Below are 18,344 nucleotides of genomic sequence, written 5' to 3'. Positions count from 1 at the left end.
CGAAGGCGTCCCCTGACCGGCCCCCGGCGGAGGGCGGGCTCAGGGCGGGCTGGAGGCGGGGATTGGCTGCTGATGAGAGGAGGAGGTCAGATGCTGTCCAATCAGCGTTGAGGGGGGCGTGGCGACAACTTAGCGGGGTTTTATGAGGTCACCCTCAAAATCAGAGTGGAAAAGGGGGCGTGGAAAACTCAGTGTTTCTTTTCATTGAGGCCGCATTTATAGATTTGACACAAAAAGATTCAGTTCACCGTCTGACACAAAACACCAGGAACCTGGATCATGCACGAATGCAGAAAATTGTTAGAATACATACTGGTAAATAAAAACCCACAAAATTGTGTGCAAAAGTAATCAAAGCAGACTGAAAAGGAGCGCTGTAATTTTGGCTACCTCAGTGGCATTTTGGCTACAAAAATAAACCATACTTTCCTCTTATATTTGTCTGGTTATCTACATTTTTTAGGAGTGTTGACTGCTGCAGCAGTGTTGATTCACATGTTGCCCATTTTTTCTTGATTCCTCGATTTCAGGTCCAAGGAATTGTATAATTACAATGATAAGATGGAAAAAGTAAAGTTGATTAATAAAATAAACTGTGTCTGTATATAAATGCACTTAAATGCCATATAAACACATTTCTGTTGACTTTTATTTAGTTTCTTTCAAAATAAGAGTATCCTTGGTTCTGATTTTATTGTTCTTGGTTTATTAATTAATAAAGTTGCACTAAGACCTGAGAATGGCTGTGGAGTTACTTTAAAGAGGGGACAGTCTGGCTGAGGGAAACAGACAAGCAAATGGGGCCTATCTCCAAGGAAGGAGGGGGAGGATTTAGCATTTACCAAACCTCTCTGCAATTTTCTGTTTATTATTTAAGGAGTAAATGCTTCAGGAAATCATCGAGGGAGCACAATCAGTGCCATCACTACAGGTGTGTTACCCTTGATTGAAAGTAAACAGACTAAAGAAGTCTATTTCCTCCCAATTCAGTTTCTTGTCTTCTAGAGTCACTCTTGCAAGAAAATTTAAGTTATTTATTTTAGACTTAGACTTCCTTATATTGTCATTTCACATTACACAACAGTGCGCTGAAGAATGAAATTCCGTCGCATTTGGCTTCCTCAGTTTCAACAACACTCAATAAATAGATAAAGATAAATAATGCTTTTATTTTAATGCAAGAACTTTAAGCTATTAGTACAACTGTTTTGACCCTGCATGTACAGTCACATAACAACCTGGGAGCATCACTGTGAGAAGGCTGTGCATCCACAATCTGCACAGGCTGGTCTTGACTTTGTAAATACCGCTCTCTAGTGGTCGATCTTAGTCATTGATGAAAAAAGAAAAACATGCTGCATACTCTGCAGGTTAGTGCACAGTCGCACGTTTTTCTGCACTAGTATAATGATTAAAACTTGATTTCGGTTGGGATTTCTTCTTGTAATTCATATTTTATGAAGATGTGGGACTGGAGAAGTGGATCTACCTTTTTTTTTTTTTTTTTACCACTTTCAGGGCCACAGGTAGCTTCTTCAAGCCGGTATTTAGAGAAAGACAACATACTGCTGTCAGTCCACCACAGAGTAAACAGGCACTGGAGAAATCTGACAAAAGTAAGTAAGTAAGTGAAATTTTTACCAGACCGTCCGTCACAAAGTGCTTCACAGTGTGAAAATCACAAAGAGTGGAGCAGAGCATCCATGATAGCTTTTCCTTTTCACAGTTTCTGATGCTAGCTGATACTGCACGGAATATTTTTTTTTCCTGTAAAAATAAATACCTATTGCATTCTGTAATGTATTTGGTGCTATATAAATGTAACTGAATTGAATTGTGAATGACAGTCATACTGACAGCAAATTGACTTCAAACATGATTTTTCACTCGAAATAGGCAGAATCTCTACATCTGTGACATTTTTTTTGTTTACATCATGTGTTGAAATGCTGCTTCATCAACTCTGAATTCATCTATTTCTAACAGTCTGTTTCAAAAGCTGCAGTTCCTCCACACATCCTTTCCTTCATAAGTATGCACAGCCCCAGGTTTATTTTCTCAAACTGTAATTACCTCCGCCAAGGAGGTTATGGAATCACGTTGGTTTGTTGGTTGGTTTGTTAGCAAGATTACAGAAAAAGTAATGGACGGATTGCAATGAAACTTTGTGGAAAGGTGGGTCTTGGGCTAACTTAGAATCCATTACATTTTGGTGATGATCCGGATCACTGTCTGGATCCAGGAATTTTTTTAAAGGATTCTTTATCATTGAGAGATAGGGCAGTCTTTGACATAGTTGGGCAGGCCTGCAGACAGGGGGCCGGTGCAGCGCGCATGCCACACTGCTCCGCTCCGATCACACCCCTGATCACAATGTTGTTTTATTATATATGGCGTTCTTGTTGTTGTTGGTGACTGATTTGACCTGTGGCGGAGGTCTGTGTTCTCTGCGTGCCAAATTCTAGTGTTGAAACTGCTTCTGCATCCAGCACATCAATGAATGATTAATGACATCAATTATTGAACCCAGTTTAATGTTCACAGGATGATCAATTCTGTTAGCTTGACACAAGTTTATGCCTTCAAATACTGGTATCTATTTAGATGGATAGATAGATAGATAGATAGATCCTTTATTGATCCCCAAAGGGGAAATTCAGGTGTTACAGTTGCACCAGCAGAGAAACGATAAACATGAGAATAAAAAGACAATACAACAATAATAAAATATGACTATATACAAATAAAGTGACCACATAAAATGGCAATAAAAATAGAAAAATAAAAATAAATAATCAACATGAGGTGCAGTGTGAATAACAGACAGGAATGTGAGTGTGGTCAGCGTGATGACAGTCTGTGGCTTCCACTGTTATTAAAGAGTCTGATGGCAGTGGGCACAAAGGAGCACCTGAACCGCTCTGTTCTGCACCTGGGTGCGATGAGGCGATGGCTGAACGAGCTGCCCATCTGCCACAGTTCTCCGTGGAGGGGGGGAGAGGGATTATCTAAGATGGTATTAATTTTATCCCTCACCCTCCTCTCAGCCACCGACTCCAGAGTTTCCAGTTCAAGGCCAACCACAGAACGGGCCTTCCTCACCAGCTTATTGATCCTGCTGGCCTTGATGCCCCCCCCCCCTCACTAACACACCACAGCAAAGAACAGTGCGCTGGCCACAACAGACTGGTAGAAGGCCTTCAAGAGCTTGCTGCAGACATTAAAAGACCTCAGTCTCCTCAGGAAGAACAGCCTGCTCTGACCCTGCCTGAAGAGGGCTTCGGTGTTATGGGACCAGTCCAGTTTGTTGTTGATTTGAACCCCAAGGTACTTGTAAGAGTCCACCCTCTCCACTTCCACCCCCTGGATGAAGACTGTGGCGGGGGACCTCCGATTCCTCCTATAATCCACCACCAGCTCCTTGGTCTTGCTGATATTGAGCTTCAGGTGGTTGCTGTTACTGTATTCCCCCTCATTGTCATCAGTGATGCATCCAACCATGGTGGAGTCATCAGAGAATTTTTGGAGGTGGCAGGAACCAGAGTTGAACCAGAGTTATTTATTCATTTATTTAGATGATTGAATATAGAAGTCGATCACTGTCTTGTATCATTGTTTTTGTTTCTAAGTGTCATTCTGTGTTGTTAAAAAAAAAGTTGACTGGTGTCAATGTCTTCCTAAGTCACATGAGGAAAAACACCAGAAATTGACCAGATCATGCATTTATTTCCACAGGTGTAGCTCATCAGTTCCTCACTCATTTCACACATAAAACCAGAAAACTCAAAAAAATCTGAACATTGCAATTATTTTGAAGTAGTCTCAATCTGGAAGAAGATCCCACATCCATCCACAGGAGGTCTCTCTCTCTCTCTCTCTCTCTCTCTCTCTCTCTCTCTCTCTCTCTCTCTCTCTCTCTCTCTCTCTCTCTCACACACACACACACACACACACACGCACACACCCTGCCTCCTGTCTCCTCCTTGAAGCAGACTTCACCTGGTTCAGTGTCTTGCTCCAGTACCTGCAGCGCCTGAAGAAAGAATCTATTTTTTTAAACTCTTGCCCTCACTGTCATCCTCTGTTGGCTCAGTTCTGTTTTTCTCTCTGCTGGATTATTATTCCTGTCTTCATGGGGATATCTGGACACATCACGCTGCTCGGTCTCCTTCTGCAGGGCTGTCCACATGTGAGCCGCCCTCCAGGATTCTCTCAGCTCTGTTTTTGCTGGATCACTGAAGGAGCTGCCGTCTTTTAACACCGAGTGTGTTCTGTGTGCAGGTGGAAAGTGTTCCTCCCGAGTGTGATCCAGACTTCATTCTGCTGCAGGATGAAGTTTCCTGTCTGGAGCTGCTCAGACCCAACGGCAGCTCCCAGAGCCCTGCGGAACCAGGTGAGCTGCACACCTGTTCATCAGCTCATCAATATTTATAGAAGATTTTAGAGCTGATAGACGAGTGGAGCTGACAGAAATCATCTGAGAATTTATCACATTTATAGACTTTTTCGTTTAGAAATGGTGATATTTTGACAGAATAATGTTTTAAAATTTATTTTATCAAGTGTGAATGGCACATAAAGGTGAATTTCACGTTATCTTTCAGGATGAAGCATACAGTGTTGTAGTATTTGGGAGCAATATTTGTCTTGAAACCAATTTTCTAAGGTGTTGGTCTTGACCTGGTCTTGATCCCTTAAATTCTTGGTCTTGCCTTGGTCTTGTGATGCTCTGGTCTTAGTCTTGACTCGACCCTGACCATTTATAGTCTTGGTCCTGTCTTGGTTTTGGCCTCTAAAGTCATGGCTTTGGGATGCTCTGGTCTGGGTCTTGACTCAGTCTTGGCTCCTTAATGTCTTGGTCTTGGGATGCTGTGGTTTTGGTCCTGAGTTGGTCTCAGCCCCTTGATCTCGGTCTTGACCAGGTCTTCGGCACTGATCTTTTAATCATTCCCACCATTGAAATAAAAACCTATGTTAAGTCTTTTCAGCACTATGCACCACATTTATAGAACAGCCTGCTGGAGAACCCGAAGGCTGCAGAGAATGTTCACGTTTTAAAAAGTAGGCTCAAGACCTTCTTAATCTGTTAAAGGGTCTTTAAAAAATTAGGTTTAATTTTATTACCTTCAAAATGTATGTGCAATGGCAGGGAGCAGACATATGGATGAATTTCACTCTGTTTTTATTTTTATTTTTGTTTCTAACCTGTAAGGCACTGTGCTGCTTTCTAGTTGTATGAGAAGTTCTGTGTAAATAAAGTTTGATTTGATTTGTCTGGATCCTGGGATGCTCTGGTTTTGATCTTGACTGTTTCAGGTTAGGCGGCCTTGACCACTTAATCAAATATATTATTATATTTATATTTATGTTATAGCAATGTTATTTGAATGACTTTAAAATTGTACTTGGAACCTAATTGTTTAGGTAGCTGGAAAATGTCTTATACTCTCTTTCATTAAATGTAATAATCCAAACTGCTCTGAAAATGTTCAACATTCTTTTGAGTTGAGAGATTCGACAGTTAGATGATGGTTCATTTTTCTCCGTTGAAAAGTAGAGATAAATAAAGTGTAATAAAGTATTTAGTGACTGAAGCTGTTAAATCTCTGCCTCTCTTCCACGGATGGGGAGGAGGAGGAGGACGCTACCTTTGAAAATGCATTAAAACACTGTGCTGGGTGTGTAAATGGTGCATTCAGTTGTTAGTTTCACATGTTGTATTTCGATGACATTGGGAGGGAACAGTTCCCTATAGAAGAGGGAGTCCAGGCCTCCACTGGCTGTCGAGATTCACATCCTCCATGAAGCTTTCTCTTTATCAAATATAAACATTTATCCATGTTGTGCAGCAGGTATTTTTTTATTTCACATATTGTTCTCATATTTCTTTGTTTGAGGTTCATCAAAGTTCAGTGTTAACTATAAAATGTCACATCCTGCTGATGTTACCTGATGGCTACCGCTCATGCTCTTGAATTTTGAAGCTTAAAGATGTTTTGTGGTTCCAGGTGACTTTCATTTAGTACGAAGAGGTGAAAACAACTAAATGTTGATGAGTTGCAAGAGCTAAAAGCTTAATTGGAAGAAGTTTGGCTTAGTTAGAATTATTGTAAAACTGGCTTAGAAGAATTAATTGTTTTCTCAGAATTACCTTTTTTTTTTAACTTTATTCATTCACCCAAAAAGAAAAATTCACAGTTCCACTCCATGCTGTCTTGTAAAGAAGAAAACATGCTTATTTGGAATCTCTGATCCATTCATACTGGTATACACAACTCGACCTGAACTATGAAAAGAAATTCAAATTCCAAAATATGAATCTCACTTAAAAGTGACGTGCAAGCATAAACTACATTAAACTGTGACATAAACAGTAATCAGTAACACCGATCAGGAGGTAGCAAAGCATTAAAGGACATTGAAAACGCAGCACTCTGTACCAGGGAGACGGGCCGTTTGTCCAAAGCCATAAATTCAATCACCGTCTGGGTAATCTCTCTCACCCTTCGCTCTCCAGACGGTACTTATCCTTGTTTTTAAAGTCTAGAGTTTGTTGTTTGTTGCCTCACTGCAGCCTTTTCTTTCGTTGTTGTTGTAAACGCAGTGTTCTCCGCTGCGTGTTCACCTTTAAATGTCTTATCGCATTATTTGTGTTAAGTGACGCTCTGGTGCTGCCGCCTCTTCAGCCCGTGGCTGCGCGGATGATACAGCTGGCCGTTCAACTGTTTTCGTCGGCTGTCTTAAAATACTTCCAGACCGCTGACATGTCAGCCGCGGGATTGATAATGTGGCCGCTCGCCCGTTTCCGGCTGAGTGCGAGCAGAGCTCGGTGGAAGGCAGTAAAGAAGATGGGCTACCTGGACACCCTTTCTGCTGCTGCTTTGTACAGTAACCGTGGTCTATTAATAAACCTCAGACTGTAAAGCTCAGGTCGTAGTGATGAAACTGAGAGATCAACCCCCCAGAGAGACAGAAAATTGTGGAAGTGTCTCCTGAGTCCACTGCTGGATGAGGACGTCCGGTCCACTCAACCAGTGAATCTCGCCAGCACTTCAGTCTGGAAGTGAGACAGATTTTCTGTTTTCCTGCTCCGAAAGGCTTTAAGCTGGTGAAAATGAGGGATTGCCGATGATGACAGTATGAAATGATATTTGAGTGTTTTTCCTTCCGTCAGACGTGGCGCCTTCAGGAGAAACACCGTGTACTTTTTGTCAAGGGTGCCGCGGGTAATCCCATCATCCGTCAGCTAACCGCGTTAGCCACAATAAAACTGTCTCCATGGCTCCTTCTCCCACATCAAACTGAAGCCGAGTCGCATCCAGAGCCGAGCCGACGGGCACATCCGCGTCTCCACAACAACATCGCACATGGCTGGAGTTCCACAGGGTTTATCTCCGCGTCACATACCAGACTCATGACTTCTCCTCCCTCATGTCTCTCACGTCTGCTAAACTTCACCCGTTTCTGCGTATCGCTCATTCCATCCCAATCACATCAACTCTGACAAATTAAAGCTTCATGCAGGCAGACTGTGTGGCCAGTCAGGCTCTCCTCACATAGAGAAAATCCCATGTTTGAGTCTGGGTGTTGTATGTTGAGTTTGCATGTTTTCCCTTTGCATGCTTGAGCTTTCTCCGGGTTCCTTTGTTCCCTCACACATGGTTGAAGGTTAATTTTTAGCTCCAAACTCTCTCTGGACTAGCGACCATTCTGGAATATGTCTCGAGATTGCGATCCGCTGCTCCAGCATGTGGCTCAGCATAACTCCGCCGGGCTTCAGACCCGAGCCCGGACTGCGCTCAACGCTTCTGTTTGTGTTTTCCAGAAGTGCTCAGATAAAAGTGTGGGAAAAGATAACGCGACCTGATAGTATGTTTGATGTTTAATGATAATCTACCATTCTGTTTTAAAGAGGGCAAAATACCAGCATGCCCCACAAATTTCTGCTCCCTGCTTATTTTATCCATGCTTCATTTAGTCTTTTTCTTTTTCTCTCTGCAATAAGCATTAGCATCAGAAGTGTGGACGATTGGCAGTTAGAGGAGAACGCTGCGGGGAAATGTAAGGAGACACTTCAGAAAGTGATGAAGTGCTGAGAAGGAGCAATTCTGCCATAAATGGACACCTCCGTGCATTATTCCTGCAAACATCGGAAAAGTGATGGAGAGGGAAGTGGAGTCGGTGCTCAGAGCGCACGGCACATAAAACCCGAGCTCCTCTCTGCTATTTATGTTGAGCTTGTGTTTGTGGAATGATCTCTGTCAAACACCAGTTTTTATTCATGCGTTCAGTCTTTGGAACAAGACAGTCTTTCATCACAACGGAAAAATGCAGCTGCGTGTGTGTGTGTGTGTGTGTGCGTGCACCATACGCCGAGATTAGTTGCACTTGTGTTTTTTGTGTTGAGTGTGTCTTTGCAGATGATGCACCGTTCTTTGTGACGTGTGTGTGGTTTGTCCTCAGAGTGTGTTGGCTGGTGGGACCTCATCCACTGCTGGCCTCACGCTGCCGTTGGAGACGTGGTGTCGCAGCCGTGTCCCAGCTTCCTGCACTCCTCAGGTCAGTGCAGGCTGACACACACACACACACACACACACACACACACACACACACACACACACACACACACACACACACACACACACACACACACACACACACACACACAAGTGTTGATGAGCCACTGGATGCACTTGTGGTACTTAAATAATTAGCTGTATTAAACATCAGACTGTTCTAGAAAAACAGACACTCTCAATTGCATGAACACACGCACACACGCACAAACACACACACCATTAGTGCTGCCTCCTCCAGTCGCCATCACAGATATTGTTGTTAAATTGTCCTGGTGGACTGAACGCTTAAACACTCGCTCCAAAACATCTGAATTCTGAATTTCTTAATGATCATGAATAAGTAGGAGGAGGACATACCAAGGCAGCCGCAGAAAATCTAAAAAATGCTAAAATCCAAGAATAGCAGCTACGACTGAAAGGTCAACAGCTAGCCAGGAGTGGAGGCAGTGGAGCGGCGTTCGTGCTGCAGGTGGAGGTGGAAATCATCGGCTCAGTGTTTGACTGCAGAACTGAGTCAACTGAGTCTGCACGGAGAAAACACAGAGGAGGGAGAAAAATACACACACCAGGACAAAGAGCCTCACAAAACCTGATTTAATTAGTTCACAACACAATTATTTTCTATTGATTTAAAATGACTCATTTAATTTAAAACAGTTTCTGCAAAGTGCGCAGGAAAATACACAACTTTTACTTTTTGATGATGAATCTTGGTAATAGAAAAAAAAAAAAAAACCCTTTGTGAAGGTTTGTTCTAAATACCAGAGGCAAGGTTTGCTTCATTAACTCAGTGTACACAACAATCCGCCATCAGGGTTCGAAGCTGAACCACAAATATCAAACAGGTTTCAACATCAACATTAAACATAATCTTTACTGATTCACAATCTTGTCCTCCTCTTTCATTTTCACTTCGTGATCTGATATTTCTAAATGTGCAGTTCACAATCGTAATGTTAACACAAGCAGTGAATCAGTCATATGCACTCTTATATTCCGACTGTATTTACAGGTAACACCTGCGTAGGCCGTGCAGCAGTGCATCAGTGTGTTTCACATGGAACTGTGTACCGGTGATCGTCTCTCTGTGTGCAGGACGGGTGTTCAGAAACTGCACCGAGCACGGCTGGACCGACCCGTACCCCCCACATGATATCGCCTGCGAGTACGGCTTCAATGAGAGCCTTCCTCGGGAGGTGAGCAACAACAACAGGCTCAACACTTCAGTCCTGAAATCAGAGAGTAAAGTGTTCAAAATCCTCTGTGATCCATTTTTTCTTCCATCCTCCAAAATTAACACCTCTAACTTATTGCACTAGTTGTAACCTCCTTCTTCTATGCTAAATAATCCTGAACTGAATTTTTGTGCACTTGTGGAAAACACTGTGACTGCCTGTTGGCAGTAAAGAAAGGTTGAATAGTTGATCCAGTAAAATGTGCGTCTCCCCCCGACCTGCCTCTCACTCCAGCTGACAAATGTTGAGTTTCCAAAGTCTCTTCTCGGTCAGATAACGGGGATTAAATCCTCATAGAGGAAAATCTCAGAGGAAAAATTTAATGCTTGGTATGTGTAGAGAAACATCCAAAAATTCCTATTGAAATATCTACATCCATTAAAAAATAAAGACAAAGTTAAGCTTAAACAGATTGAACCACTGAAAAGAGTCTTCTAAGTCTCAGTTCCTCGTGGACGGACGACCTCGGTGACCCTGACCCCCGGCGTGTTCTCCACCCCGGCAGGTGTACAGGTCGCAGACGTACTTCCTGTGCGTGAGGATCATGTACACGGTGGGCTACGCCACGTCCCTCGTCTCGCTCACCGTGGCCGTCTCCATCCTGTTTCTCTTCAGGTCAGTGACACCGCCCTAGCCGAGCTTTTACCGCCAACATGAGCACGTTTTCCCATCAAAGAAGTAACAAAACAAAGAGCGTTGGCATGGGAGAAGATTGCAGATTGAGTTAATGCAGTGAATTAATGAAGTTAAGTTAATCCGCGCAGGAGGAGGAAGTCACATTCAGCGTCACACAGGAAAAGTCAGATTATGATTCATGAGCGCCTTTAGGATGAAATTTCATTCCTGTTTGCTTCCAGTCACAGGTAATACAAATCAAATATCATTTAAAAATAAGAAAAACCAGAGAAAGAAATGAGGAGGCTGTCTGACTGGAAGTGAAAGCAGAAGGTAGAGGTGCTCGTAAAATATCCAACATCTGGAAGAATTTCTAAAGATATGAACACTTCCTGCTTGTTTAAGGGAGACGAGGATAATAAACCTCTCTCTTTGTGAACAAGTCTGCCTTCTCTCACACCCAACAAACTCTGTGCAACATGTTTTGTAGTTAAGAACCATGAGAAACACATTTTCATTTGTTAATTTAGAAAAACAAATTATCCAACGCAACAGAACTACCACTGTGGGCGATTCTCAGCTACGTCTTGACTACTGAATTTGGCATGTCTTCCTCTTTTCTTCTTAGATGTTTGGTTTCATTGTCATGAAAATGTCTGTATCCCGTCTCTTTCTTCCCTCCAGGAGGCTCCACTGCACGCGGAACTTCATCCACATGCAGCTCTTCCTCTCGTTCATCCTCCGAGCGGCGCTCATCTTCATCAGAGACTTGGTCCTCTTCTCGACGGAGGACTACTTTCACTGCGGCGTCTACCCGGTACCGTTTCTGCTCGTTGGCCGTCTGACAGTTTTCCGATCACACTGACAGAAAACAGGTGGAAATGAGCCTGAGAAATAACGCCCAGCTCATCTCACTTTCTCTAACCCTCACCCTCTCATGAGAATCTCCAGAAGCCTGACCATCCTCCATTCACTTTGAACGAGTCCTTCCTCATCTCATAACAATATTATCAACGTACCAAAATAGTGACCACAGTTTTAATCCCATTCAGTCTTAATAGAAACCTTTAAAAATGTGTTCCTGATGGAGACGTCCAGCTCACAGTGCTCGAACTGTCTCAGATCTCAGTCTAACACGTCCCTTCATGGACGTTCAGAGCACAAACCTGCAGCGTGTGAACGTGTGAATTCATCATTATAATATGGAACAAAGCCTCTGAGGAATGTTTACAGAGCCTTGCTCACTGAGAGTGAGGAGTACGGCTGAGAATGAGCAGAGCCTGAGGAAAATACTTTCTCCAGTGAAGAACTGGTGGAAGTACTTCTTCAAAATGTAAACTTTTAAAATGAGTTTGAAGTGCTGTTGATAAAACCGGATTTAGCTGATGTGATTCATTGAGAGGTGCGATAACCCCTTCAGTATATTCCCGTTTTAGTCTTCAGGTTACTCATTGGCTTTTTTTCCTGCAGCTGCTCACACATGCAGATAAGAGCTGAACATGTACAAATCTTAAATAACTTCAGGTTTATGCTCCATATGTTCATATACCACACCCAGAGTGTTATGTCAGGATAATTCAGTACTTCGCAACCAACATGAAACTCCCTCTTGCTAAAGATATATCAAATGGAATCGGATGGCCAAATGTCACGCATATTTCACAATTTAGGTTTAAAAAAATGTTTCTAATTTACAACTAAATGTCTAAAACAGTTAAACACAACAAATCACTGCATAAACAGCTCTAACAGTGATGTTATTAGAATATCTAGACTACAAAGACTTCCTTAAACGTTAAACTTGCAAAAAAAAAAGCAAAAAAAAAAACAAAACAACAACATTAAAACAGTTCAAATTAATTAAAGAAAGTTTCTGAGCTGTTTTCATCATCAACATATTCATGGCTGCAGATGAACCTTTATGTGATATAAAATCAGTAAAACCTGTTAAACGTGACCTTTTCCCGCCCCAGTCTCACGGCCTCTCTGCTGCCCCCTCCAGGTGAGCTGTAAAGTGGTCACAGCTCTGTCGAACTACTGCATCCTGGCCAACTACAGCTGGTTCCTGGCGGAGGCCCACTACCTGTACAGCCTGGTCAGCGTCTCGCTGCACGCCCACAGGACACGTCTGTGGTGGTACGTCCTCCTCGGCTGGGGTACGACCCATCCCAATCCCTCACTCATTCACAAATCTTGTCGTTGGTTTTAGAATAAAATCTGAATAAAAGCATAAACGTGTTGATGCAGAGTGACTCCTGTCCGCTCCAGGTTCTCCTGTCGTCGTCATCAGTGGCTGGAGCTCCGCCAGGTACCTGCATGAAGACGAAGGGTACGCGCGCACACACACACACACACACACACACACACACACACATACAAACAGGAAATGTGAGGTAAACGGCCTCTGTGTGTAGGTGAACACCGCAGCGTTTTAAATCTGTTTTCTTCTTGTGTTAGAATTAAAATTGAATGAGTAACTGTGCCTCCTGTGTGTCTGAATGCTTCTTATTGAAGCTATTACAGCACACAGTTTTGTTTTTCTAGGAGAAAATTGTGTCATAAATTGAAATGAAGTACTGGCTCACCACCACAGTGTCTAATCCAGCCTGCTTCTAATCAACCCCTGCTTCAGACGTTTCTAAATACCCACTGTGCTTTGAGCGTTCACATGAGGACGTCCTGCTCACCGAGCGCCGATAATAAAACACTTCTTCCTTCTCTTGTGTTGCCAAGCTGCTGGGAAACCAGGAGAAGTGAGTGGATCTGGTGGATTCTCAGAGTTCCTGTGCTCATCTTCATCATAGTCAGTACCGCTTCGTTTTCTGAGAGCGAGCCGCAATAATCTGTGTCTGCTTTGTCTCTTCTGTGCTTGTGTAAGAAAAGGAACAAATGCAGTTCATGTTGTGTCACTGTGTGTGTTTTAACTCACAGATAATCATCTTCTCAGAACCCATTAAATATCAGAATAACTGTGTTTAGATCAGAACTTCGTAATGTGGCTCATCAAACTTTCAACTGGCTATTTTTATTTTAGGAGCGGAGACGTGATTCACGCGTTAATTCAATTTGTGTGATTAACAGTAATTATGAGCGCCGATCTGTTTACTGTCCAACACTGATAGCACAGTGACAGTTTAGTTTAGCCGCAGAGTTCGTGTTATTGACCTGTTGCAGAGCAGCAGCGGGATCTGTGTGTGTGTGTGTGTGTGTGTGTGTGTGTGTGTGTGTGTGTGTGTGTGTGTGTGTGTGTGTGTGTGTGTGTGTGTGTGTGTGTGTGTGTGTGTGTGTGTGTGTGTGTGTGTGCGTGTCTGCTTCTGTATTTGTGTGTGTTTGTGTTGCAAACAGCTCGTATCTTAACCGTCTGAATCGTGTTTCCAGGTGAACTTGGTACTTTTCTTGTGCATTATAAGAATCCTGGTGGCGAAGCTAAGAACACAGGATCTGCCTGGCAGTGAGTTCGGCCAGTACAGGTGAGCAGGCACAAGGAACTTATCACGTTTTTCATTCTCCTCTGGACCACATCTTTTGGTTTTTGCGTACGATAATATGAGGCTGGTTTTACGCTGCAGGCAAAATTTCCGGGTGTACTATATTGTTGGAATGGGATGATTTTACACTTCTACCTGGAAGAATTGAGAGTAACATGAGGCATATTAAAAAGATATGAGCTATTGTCCACCCAAGAGATCACTGAAGGTCATTAAAGGTCATGGGGGCGGAGTCAGAATATGGAGGTCCTTCAAGCTTGCAGGAAGCAGGAGGTGGAGTCTCCTAAGGTTGAAATCAAGTTAAAGTTTCAGTGATTGCCCACCGGTTCTGTCTGACGTGAAAGAAACAGGTTACATGTTTCATAGCCGCACACCGTCAGGAAAACTTCACCATGTGTTAATGCGGTGGAGCAACACGATGCTCGATCTTCATGCTGCTGATTCGATTTGAGCCGTGCTGACGGATCAGGTCGTTGATACGCTCACCTCTCCATCATCACGCTGTTAAAAAAAACAGGAAGCTGGCCAAGTCGTCCTTCCTGCTGGTGTCCCTGTTTGGCCTGCACTACGTCATCTTCGCTTTCCGTCCTCATGAGGACAGCGACAGATCCTCGGAGGTCTGGAACTTCATCGAGCTTGCTTTCGCTTCCATTCAGGTACGGTAAAGGCCGCCGCACATTTTCACGCAGCGAACTGCCGCACTAAGATGCACGCTAAGCAATTTGTCTTGCTTGTTGCTCTGTGTGCTGTTTCAGGGTTTTGTTGTGGCGCTTCTCTACTGTTTCCTGAATAGGGAGGTAAGCTGTTGTTTTGGTTTTTTGAATCTTAACCAGGATGTTAAACTCACCTTGTTTCAGCCACATGCAGCCCAGCTTCACCCTTAATGATCCAAACAAATAGAATGATCACATGATACTCTATAAACAAGCACAACTCCAAATGTTTCCTCTTTGTTTCAGTGCATTTACTGTTTTTAATAAGACCTGAAAAAGTCCTGTGTGATTGGAGCAGTAAATGTGCTGAACGTGCAGGTGCAGAGCGAAGTCCAGAGGAGGTGGCAGAGGTGGAGGATGACACTGCAGCTGGACTCCAGGAGACAGAGCCGGAACCAGGACCAGGACCAGGGGGGCGCCACCAACATCAGCCTTCTCATGAAAACCGCCTCCACAGCAGAGTCCGGCCTGGTGTAGCGGGACTTCGACTCAGATGATCCAGAGAAGGCAGCTACGTGGAGACATGGTCCACAGTGCACATGGTGTCAGAAAAAAAACAACAACAACCAAAGAAAGAGTAACAGGGGTGGCAGTAGAAGGACAAACTGCCTTTAAACCTGCAGAACCAGAGTCAGAAATGGAGGCTTTCTGCAGAAACATACTCAGAGGAGGAGACTTTCTGCAGAACCAGGATGGACTCACGTCTCAGTCTTACCCTGATGTGTCCAGATGTGATGGTCACATATTTGGTCTGTAGGATTTTTACAGCTCAATATAATAACCTCTGCCTCATCAGAGTTCAGAAACAGACTGTCCCTGCCCTGCACATGTTCATCTGTCACTGTGTGAATAACTCTCAGCTGTTCAGTCAGTTTCTCACTGGTGACTTTATAAGCGGTTCTGCGGCATCCTCTGCGAATCCTTCACATCAGACATGTGTATATGTTTGCAGTGTAATATGTAATAATGTAAATAATATTGCCTTTTCTGACGTAATTGATACTAATGTTATTGTGCGAGAATATTAAAAAAAAAAACAGAACATTGCTACATATTTTCATGTTGTCCGTATTACAATAACCTCTATTTGTGACAAAACTTATAAAACCACCATCCTCAGCTTTAATTAAAGAAATACAACCATTGTATTATTGAAGCTGTATGCAGTGTCTTTTGGTTCATCTTATATACCTGAAATGATTCACCTGTCGCACTGTTTCATCAGTTTAGCATGCTTCATGTCAGATAAACTCTTTTCCTGTAGCGGAGCCAGAGTGGGGTCAAGGGGGCGGTCGCCCCAGGGCCCATAAGGTCATAGGGCCCCGTTTCATGTAATGTGTTCACATTTACTCGTAAATAGATTATTAAAATAAAATAAAATGTGCCGTGTGTGCGAGAAGGTATACGCATATGATTGTGGGCTCCAGTTTGCCAGTTCTTACATTACGACTGTCCATGAATGCATCAGAGCTGTGAGCCAGCGCTGATTGGCTGTGCGGCATGAGCGAGTTTTTCTTTTTGGACTTGATCTGAAATCTTTGGAGGGAAGTTAAACAGTATGCTAAACACTATGCTAGCCGCTAGCAGTGCTACCCAAAACCTAACATCGGAGCCACTGGTGAGTCAGTGAAACCTTCCAAAATATTATCTTTATCAGAATGCTGTGGTCTTAAACACCTGCCTATTTGAATGTGCCTTGTGTTGCTCTCAACTATAAGAGACCGCCAAGCCTTTTTTTTTTCTAACATACAGTACGTGAATTCCAAAAGATATAGATAGCTGTGTCTATATCTATCTGAATAGACTGTGTCATTTTAAACCAGCTGTGTTCATTTTATATTTAAGCTGTATCAAAAATGGTACAGATTTAGCCGGTGAGTTTCTATTTGAGTTTTCAGCACCATGGACAGCGGACGCTCTGAGATTGACAGCTGTCACTCAGGCTGCATTTGTGTGTGTGCGTGCGTATGTGTATTTGTTCTTCAGAACAAGTTTGTGAACTGGTTTGTGACTTTATTCTGCTTTCTGAGGCATATAGGTTTGCTTGGCTCAATAAAGGTGAGCATTAGTGTGTTGTTAGATGGTAGCATGAGGTATTGTTTGAATGGTTAAATTACTATCGTAAGGGTCCGTCGAGAATGCTTCGCCCCCTCTGTACTGAGACCCACGCTCCGCCTCTGCTCTTTTCTTATATCAACAGAAATCAACTAATTTTATACACATGAGGCCAATGTGTGACAAAGACATTGTTGTAAATACATGGATTTCAATCTTATATTGATTATTTCTCTGCTTCAGTCGTCCCAGAGAGCCTCACAGTGTTGGTCTCTCACACACAGTGCTCATCCTCCAGTGAGCAGTTTGGAGATCAGTAATTTGAACATACAGACAGAGCAAGACCTGACCTGACCTGAGCAGAGAAAAGATCCATCATTCAGGACTGACTGGAGCATTTGAGCCTCCACCTTCTGCCACCGGTAAATACGCTATATTGTCAAACATATTTGCTCCCCTGCCTTGAAACCACAGGATTTATTTTTATGTGATTCCACCCTTTGCATCTACAAGAGCTTCAACTCTTCTATGAGGTTTAGGAGTGTGTTTTATGGGAATTTTGGACTATTTGTGAGGTCAGAAGCTGATGTGGCAGAAGATGCCCTGGCTCACAGTCTCTGCTCTTTCCTGCTGTAACAGGAAGAGGGCATCTGCAAACTGTTCCCACTAAGTTGGGAGCATGAAATAGTTCCAAATGTCTTGATATACTGAAGCTTTCAGAGTTCCTTCCACTGAAACTGAGGCATCGAATCCCCAAAAACAAGCCCACAGTAGGATCCGCCCGCCACCAAACGACTGTCAGACAGGGAAGTTTGATGGCTTCCTCCAGAGAACAGGTCTCATACTTTTGGCCATATGGTGTGTGTCTATACATAGTGGGTATAAATGAAGTATACATGAAGAATTAAATAGTTATACATGATGATGTTGATATAGACCTGCAGTGTGCCGACATCTGTACACCTCATGGATATAGTTTGTGATAAATGTGAACGTTTGATGCTCCTCCAAACACCAGCAGTCATCACTAAATGCAGTTTTTTTCTCATGTTGTGATGCTCATGAATATTTTAATCTGTACTTTAGACCATTGAAAAATATCTCCAAATCACCTGTTTAGATTCAACTAGAGTTTCAAAGTATTTTAGAGTTTTCTTTTCGTTGAAAGATGAGAAGATGTGTCAGCTTCCAGTTTGTTTCTCTCTCTTTACCCTGCCTCTTGTTGATGCCTCCATCTGGGCTGTTTTGTCCTCCATTTGCTGTGGCTGACAGTGACCTCTAGTGGAGGAAGCTGGAGTTTTACGATCCACTCTCTCACAAATGCCTATTGGTTCCCACAGAGACTTTCTCTTCTCTTCCTTTCATCACTGTCTGATCGGTGGGCCAGACAGACACAGTGCTATGAAGGAGCTACTAACATTCTCTGTAAATCTGAAAAAGGAGTATAAAAAGTCTATAAAGGAGTTACTGCATTATTACTTGGTCACTGTAAGGACGGTGAACTTCATATTGAAGTCACTGGCTAATTTGTCTGAGATTCATGCTTTCTGACTGCCCTTCTTCTCTCACTCTTCAAGGCGTGTTGGAGATGTGGCTGTTAAAAGAAGAATTCAGTGGTTTCTACAGTGAAAAATACTGAGTCATGAAAGACAGCAGACA

The 18,344-nt window shown here is 43.0% G+C and overlaps 1 protein-coding gene across 1 annotated transcript; it reads left to right on the top strand.

Annotated features, from left to right (window-relative positions):
- The first annotated feature begins 3,977 nt into the window (after positions 1-3,977).
- Positions 3,978-15,721, top strand: sctr (secretin receptor). Its single transcript, XM_030111367.1, has 13 exons — positions 3,978-4,189; positions 4,282-4,393; positions 8,464-8,559; positions 9,675-9,775; positions 10,320-10,429; positions 11,114-11,246; positions 12,432-12,585; positions 12,698-12,758; positions 13,163-13,232; positions 13,808-13,899; positions 14,435-14,573; positions 14,673-14,714; positions 14,949-15,721. Exons 1-13 carry the CDS (start codon positions 4,133-4,135, stop codon positions 15,105-15,107), a joined length of 1,326 nt encoding a protein of 441 aa, XP_029967227.1. The 5' UTR covers positions 3,978-4,132; the 3' UTR covers positions 15,108-15,721.
- Positions 15,722-18,344: the final 2,623 nt, after the last annotated feature.

Source organism: Salarias fasciatus, chromosome 16 (assembly GCF_902148845.1).
Source record: "Salarias fasciatus chromosome 16, fSalaFa1.1, whole genome shotgun sequence".
NCBI classification, from domain to species: Eukaryota; Metazoa; Chordata; class Actinopteri; order Blenniiformes; family Blenniidae; genus Salarias; species Salarias fasciatus.
The sequence above is the reverse complement of the archived record's forward strand: the minus strand, read 5'-3'. Positions and strand labels throughout refer to the sequence as shown.